Raw genomic sequence first — 7,418 nt, 5'->3', positions numbered from 1 at the left:
GAATGTCTAACTTCCTTTTTCTTAGCTCGTAGCAGCCTTAATTGTTGGTGCTGGATTTTTGAATGATCGCTTGTGCAGTCAAACTTTTGAGTGATTGGTATATGATGACAAGTAACAGAGAGGTAGCTGTGTTGTTAATTACCTTAGACATTACAAAGACAGCCTCCCCACCTGTTGATATTCGTAGTAACTCCAGATTAGCCACTTAATTGACTGACAATAAGACATTTTTTCCTTTCTTGTCTCTTCCTTGTCCCCTAGCCCCCACCTTCTTTAGTTGATTTGTTACTGTATAATTTTACTCCTTCATTGTATCCCTTTTGTTATATAATGGTCATGCCAATCCACTTTCAGAATATGATCTGAAGTGGGTCTGCCCCAGGAAAGTTCATCACCTAATAAACCACCTTGTTAGTCTTTAAAGTGCTCCAAGACTTGGTTTTTTTGTGTGTTTTTTTTTTTTTTGTATATGATGAAACAAAAAACAGGATTTTGTAGCACTTTAAAGACTAACAAGATGGTTTATTAGATGATGAGCTTTCGTGGGCCAGACCCACTTCCTCAGATCAAATAGTGGAAGAAAATAGTCACAGCCATATATACCAAAGGATACAATTTAAAAAAATGAACACACATGAAAAGGACAAATCACATTTCAGAACCGAAGGGGGATGCGGGTGGGGGGGGGGGGGAGAAGGAAGGTAAATGTCTGTGAGTTAATATTAGAGGTGGGGAAAGGTAGATATCTGTGAGCTAATGGTAATAGAGGTGATAATTGGGGAAGCTATCTTTGTAATGGGTAAGGTAGTTGGTGTGTGTGTTGAGCTCCGCGCGGTGAGTGTCGAATTTTAGCATGAATGACAGTTCAGAGGATTCCCTTTCAAGTGCAGATTTGAAAGTCTTCTGGAGTAGGATGCAGGTGATTAGGTCGTTGAGACAATGTCCTTTCTGGTTGAAATGGCAAGAAACTGTTTTTTCTTTGTGATCCTGTCTGATATCTGTTTTGTGGGCATTGATCCTTTGGCGAAGTGTCTGAGATGTTTGTCCAATGTACATAGCAGACGGACACTTTCGGCACATGATAGCATAGATTATATTTCTGGAGGCGCAGGAATGTGTATATGATGTGAGACTATTTGTATATGATGTGAGACTAAGTTCAGCTATATGTAGTGGGGATTACAGAGAGCATTGGACTTGTTTCTAGAAACCTTACTTTCACCAAGAACGACTACTTATAAGGAGAAGTAACACGACTGAACACGACTAGTAACGTGACTGGGGCTCGTAGTTTTAGCCCTTTAACTTTTTGACTGCCATGTGGTAGCGGTGTGGCAGCAAACAAAGCCCATGTATTTTAGCAGATAACTTTATTTTATACCAGACCTATCCTATTGCTCTGATCTTCCTGGTGAGGCGGCAGGTCATCTACAATGAGCTTGGGAAGTGTTCGCTCTAGGGTAGCTGGCCTGTTTCCTCAGGAAACTGAGGTACTTTCTCTGTTGTCGAGGGGAGGGCCTTCACAGGGGGAAGGGTAACCCAAACAGGATGTCTGTCAGTTGGGGGACCCAGGAGCCTGCGAGGATGGTCACGGTTGGGCTGGAGGGGGTGATTGCTTTTCATCCACACAGAAAGGTGAGGCAGGACTTCCCGGTCGGGAACCTTTTCAGGCTGCTGGCCCTTTCTGCTTGGGATCTACGGAGGCCACAGGAGAATTTGCTCTCGAGGAGGAGGCCGGAGTGGGGTGGGCACAGAGCGGGAGAGATGATGGCTGAAGAGGAGCAGGGCTGGGTGATATTGATGTTGGAAGAGGGGAGGCCGGATGCATCACCTTCCCTTCCCCCTCTCCCCAATATCAGCTTGTCTTTTGGCCACTGCCACCTCCTGTCAGCCTCTGTCCCAGCACGGGGTCTGTGCTGGCACCGGCTGCCGCCCCTTAGGTGTGGCGCGAAGGCTGGCTCTCCCCAGTCCTCCTCCCTGATGGGCTGCCCACCTGGCCCTAGTCCCAGGGTTACAGTTGCATCCTGGGGCAAATGGAGTGAATCAACTTGTCAGGCTAGCAGGGAGTGGTGGAGCTGGGACGACTTATACAGGCCGGAGAATCGTTTTTTGCTTTATTTGTTTCCTGTTGCAGTGAGAGAGAGAGAGAGAGAGCACCGCTCTTCGTCAGCCGGTACCTCTGCTGGAGGGGAGAGGAGGGAGCCAGTTACCAGCGTTAGTAAGTCCAGTATCTGTTACGTTTCTATTTTGGGTCCTGTCTTGGGGAGATGTGTATGTCAAGTACCATCTAGTAAAACGTGCTCTGGGAGTGTGTACATGCAAGGTGCTATACAAGTATTAAATACAAATACGCACTGTCAGTGTTGTGCACACTCATTCAAAATGGACTGATTTGCTTTTATGGACGCATTTGAATGTCACTGTCATAGTATAATAGCATCTACAGCTAAGAGCAACAAGAATGATGAAGGTCTAGAGAACATGAGCTAGGAGGGAAGACTGACAGAAATGGGCTTGTTTAGTTTGGAAAGGAGAAGACTGAGAGGGGACATGAGAGCGGTTTTCAAGTATCTAAAAGAGTGTGACAAGGAGGCGGGAGAAAAATTGTTCTCCATGGCCTCTGAGGATAGGATAAGCAGCAGTGGGCTTAAACTGCAGCAAGGGAGGTTTAGGTTGGCCATTAGGAAAAAGTTCCTAACTGTCAGGGTGGTTAAACACTGGAATGAATTGCCTAAGGAGGTTGTGGAATCTCCATCACTGGAGATAGTTAAGAGCAGGTTAGACAGACATCTATCAGGGATGATCTTAGACAGTGCTTGGTCCTGCCGTGAGGGCAGGGGACTGGACTGGACTGAACTAGACGGCCTCTCGAAGTCCCTTCCAGTTCTAGTCTGCTATGATTCTATTTGGACACATTCTTGCATTCGTTAAATACAGTGAATGCTATTAGTAGATAAAACAATTGTCAAACACGTTGTGAATCTTCTTAAATATTCTGCACTGCCCCCAGCAAGAGTGATTTAGTGGCAAACTATGCAAGGCCAACCATGTCCCTTAAATTTCAGGGCTTGATTATGCAAAGTGTTAAACACCTCGTCTGTGAAGTAATTGGGTTTCCAGTAACAAGTTTGGAAAATAATGACTATATAGCATAGCTGGTATGCTAAATGTAACACTCTTCTTGTTGAGCAACTTGTGCATTTTAAATAAACATCAAATCCCAACAAAGGGGCCCATTATGGTTTATGTGCATTATCTTTATTACATACCATATAGACCATCTGCAAAGAGTTGCCGTATAGAACAAATATCTGCTGCCACATGGAATGGGTGGATGTTTTTTCGTTGGCTTGTATTATCAGCAACGAAACAAAATTCATGGGCCATCCAGATTCCACAGTGTATCTTTTGCCATTTGGAATTGCCTCCAGTTAAGGATACAGTTAACATATTTCATTCCAATCAGTTGAAAACGAAGGATTTCCTTCCATCTGTTTTGAACTGATATGTGGGAGGAAATCCGTAGATGTTCCTGTTTTCAGTAAACCACCTACTTACAGGGTTGTGTGTGTGTGTGTGTGAGGGGGGGGGGAAGCTGTTGTTGACTCATGTTTGACATTAAAAGTAGCAGAATAATTTCTGTATACTTTGGAATAGGAGATCCAGCTTTTGAAAGTATTTTCTCCCTGTTTGTGTAACCTCTAGTTTTTCTTGGATCTGATTCTTAGTAGGCGGTCTTATCTTACAGAAATTGCATCCTCTACACCAACACGCTCCCCCCCCCCCCTTCAAGAAAAGGGTCCCATCTGTAAAAGCATGAAAATGCGTCCGCCTGGGTTGCTGTTTTCCTTCTTAGCAGCATGGTTCCTTTCCACAGCGGACGGTCAGAGTTGGAAGGTAAGTTTGTAAATCTTTGTTTGAGTTAAATGGTTGCGGGACAATTACTCATTTTCAGATGGCTGCTGTTACCAAAATGATTTCAATGTGGATTATCATTTGTTGACTCGCCTCCTTAATTAAGCTTAAAGATGATCTATTACCGTGCTTCTGCATGTATAAACATCCGTAGCCTATACGGTACACGAAAAGTTAAGGATATGGGTTTTGCTAGGTCTTGTCTCAGCTTTGATTTACCCATTCTCAGCATTGAATGCAGAGCATACAATGGCAACGTGAGAACTGTGGGCCCAATTCTGTGAAAAGCCTCAGCCGCCTCGACTCCTGCTAGTTTTGGGGGAGCTTTTGCTCCTGTCAGGATTGGGCCCGAAAAACGCCATGTAGAATTTCCTCAGTGTTTTCCAAAAGTGTTTCTAAACTGCAGCTGTTGGAGAAGTTGGCAGGAAAATGCTTCAGGCTGACACTGTGCCCAGGGTGGGTGTGTAAGTGGCATGTCTTTGCGCTCTCAAGAGAGATGGGGAAGATACCCTGTTTCTAGCCCAACAGAAGCAAAATCCAATCCCAGGTGTGCCCAGAAGAGTATGAGCAGGGGCTACTTGTTCAAACCAGACAGTGTCACCGTCTCCGTGAATGAACAAACGACAACTTCGCTGTGAAAGGGTTGCGACAGGTTTTTTTTTAATTGTAAGATTTTACAGTAAATGCTTAAAAACGTGCAATTGACATCTCTCCCCTTAACAGATAGATACATCCCATCATTGCCTTGCACACTGGTTGGTCAGAGAGCTGCTTGGAAGTGCTAGATAGCAGACTTAGTTATTATAGAGTTGCTTGTGTGTAATTTGCTCAGAGATCCACCTAGGTGAATACTTCACGCTGTTCACACTTCAGATCTCAGCGGCTTGATGCAACAGGGACAACATTGTAATGCGTTTCTTGGCAGTGGCTGTATGAGTAATAGGAAACGTTTTCCTTTTGACAGATTTTTGTTTTGTTTGGGTTCAGACATCCAGCTTAGTTTTCATGTTGAGCAGCATTGTCTAGAAGACTGAACATGTTGCTTTATTTAGACTGGTTTTCAGCTCTGGGGTGGCTTGTTAATTCATATGACAAAGTGCCTGCTGCCGTTGCGTTTCTCCTCTGAGCTGTGGCAGCGCTGCCGTAGGCGGTGGAAAGAGAGACCTTAACTCTGAGCAAAGGGCGCGACGGATGTCTATCTGTCTAAAAAAGAAGAGGCAGAATACAGAAAGTGCATTCAAATCCCCGAGCGCCAGCTTTTATAAACTGATCAAAGCCGGGTGCAATGCAAAATTGGAGGGGCTCTGGAAAGAATTCTGCTGTGAACAAGGAATCTGTGCGTGTCATGCCTTTCAGCCATGCTTTTCCAGGTGCTCTGGAAAGGCTGATGCAAAGGGAGTAGGTGGGGAAACTGACATGCAGTGAGTGTAAGTGACTTGCCAAAGGCCACGTGGTGAAACAGTTTCAGAGCTGGAACGCTGATCTTCTGTCCTACAGCCCCAGGCTCCAGCCACCGCTGGTGCTTTCCCTTGCCTTGTTTTCCACAGGTGGTCCCTAAATAACCCCGTTCCCCTGCGCACCACTCTGCCCATTCTCTGCAGACTGGGACCTTTCATAGTCGCTTCCTGATGAGTCCTCCCCTTCAGACACAGGCCGCACATTCCCCTTTCCCTAGCCGCTCTACCCAGGCAGGCCTCAGGCCTGTCCTCCACACCAGCCTCGGCCACCGCTTGCCCAGCAGAGCTGAGCTGGCCGAGTGTAGGACGGGTGGGGGTGTCCTTTCTTTTGGGGAGGACTGTCAGTAACGGCACCGTGCTACAAAGGCCACAGATTAATCCGTCCCATCAGCAGTGCTTAGGAGACGTGGGCGGAGCGAAAGAGGAGCACGGTGTGCTCTAGCGGCCTGGGACTCTGAAAACCTGGGTTCCCTGCCTGACTCTGCCACTGTCCTGCAGCCTGGCCTTGGGCGGGTTTCTTCACACCTCTTTTCCGCCCGCCCTTCGTCTTGTCTGTTTAGAAAACAAGCTCTCTGCAGCAGGGCACGGTGTTTGTGCGGCGCCGAGCGCACTGGGGCCTTGTGGGAGCCTCCCTGGGCTACTCACATGCTAATAAACACCAGCAGGTTTGTGTTTCCCTCAGCCTGGCAGGTTTGCTGCAGAGCCTTAGAAGTAGGGCCCAAGTTCGTATCCCTGTGGATATAAATCGGTACCCGCAGGGTTCTCCTGGGTACCGGTCGATAGCCGCGGCCACGGGTATACGTTTGTATTCTTACAGGGCTCTCCTTAGAAGTAAACTCCAGTGCATGGAAATCTATGCCAGCATTTTTGACACTCTCCTGGAAACAGGAAAGTTTCCCAACCCTCCAGGGATTTGAGAGAGAGAGCGCAGCCCAAAGGCGCTCCCCCTTCCTGCTGCCCCAGAGAAGCAGGCCTAGTGGGCTGGGGGCGGGGGCAGGGCGGAGCCGCTGCCCCGGTGGTTGGGGATGAGGGGTGGACACCTGCTGCCGCCACCTGACACCGAGCCCGTGACCCCCGGGCTCAGGAGCAGCAAGGGGGTGGGGCAAGGGCAGGGCAGAGCCAGAGGCAGGGCAGGTGCGCTGCTGTGGGCCTGGCGCCTGGGGCACTGCTGGGAGGGGGTTGCCCCAGGCCCACATCCCCCTACGGGTGGCCCTGTCCCCTCCCTTCCCTGGCTAGACTGTCAGTTCCAGCACTGGTTTTTGTAATGGCTACACCGGCTCACCTGGAACTGGACTGAGTTAGGGCTGTAATAGTGCAGTCGATTAACCGAGAAGCAAAAGCGTATAGGTTAATGCTATGGACCCACACCCACCAATACGTTTTTTTAGCTGGCTGGCCAGCAGTCTGGCTCAGTCCCGGCTTGCAACGGATCAGAGACCTACCCCTACTGCAGCTCTGCATTTACAGTGTATGAGGAAGGAGGCAGACAGGCAGCCCAGCTCGGTTCTGGCTCATGCCCGGTCTGGGAGCTCAGACACCCCCACCGCCAGACAGGTTGCCTAGGGCACCGCTGGCCCAGGTGCCCGATGCTGATGTCACGGCCATTGACGGCCGTGCAGGCGGGGGTGCTAATCACGCCTCTGCCTAGGGCGCCAGCTGCCGCAGCCGGCCTTGTGCCATTCCTGCTGCCACCCCTGTTGTCATGATTATGAGGGTTAGCCAGCAGCCTGGGGATTAAGGGGTTAACTACACCTAGCCAGGTGGAGTGACCAATAGGAAAGTAGGTGGGACTTTTCAAACTGGGACAAAGGAATTTGGGGTTTTTTTCTTTGTCCTTTTGTCTCTCTGAGAGAGCTCTCTGCAGCTACAGAGAGGGACAAGCATGTCTCTCTCTCTCTCCAAGACACCATTCTTCATTTTCTGTAAGTAGGGTAAAGTTTAGGTTTTATTGTGTTATGGATTGGGTATGGGATCTGAGATCTGGCACTGCTTAAAAGATGTTTTGGCTTTTCTTTGTAACTAAGTTCTAGGCCCATGGAGTTTCTC

The 7,418-nt window shown here is 48.3% G+C and overlaps 1 protein-coding gene across 4 annotated transcripts in view; it reads left to right on the top strand.

Moving 5' to 3' along the window:
- Positions 1 to 1,565: 1,565 nt before the first annotated feature.
- Positions 1,566 to 7,418, top strand: part of STAB1 (stabilin 1) — a 116,163-nt gene continuing 110,310 nt past the window's right edge. The window contains exons 1-3 of one of the 4 annotated variants that reach the window (XM_075939384.1): positions 1,566 to 1,635; positions 2,135 to 2,218; positions 3,749 to 3,897. In XM_075939384.1, the coding sequence (XP_075795499.1) occupies positions 3,817 to 3,897 (81 nt within the window). In that variant the 5' untranslated portion in view covers positions 1,566 to 1,635; positions 2,135 to 2,218; positions 3,749 to 3,816. Of the gene's footprint in view, positions 1,636 to 1,811; positions 2,219 to 3,731; positions 3,898 to 7,418 lie in introns of those variants that run through there. The other 3 variants (XM_075939383.1, XM_075939381.1, XM_075939382.1) reach the window with 3 other exon arrangements.

The sequence above is a fragment of the Pelodiscus sinensis genome, chromosome 11 (assembly GCF_049634645.1).
Source record: "Pelodiscus sinensis isolate JC-2024 chromosome 11, ASM4963464v1, whole genome shotgun sequence".
NCBI lineage: Eukaryota > Metazoa > Chordata > Testudines > Trionychidae > Pelodiscus > Pelodiscus sinensis.
Note: the sequence above shows the minus strand (reverse complement) of the source record. Positions and strands in the feature narration are given on the sequence as shown.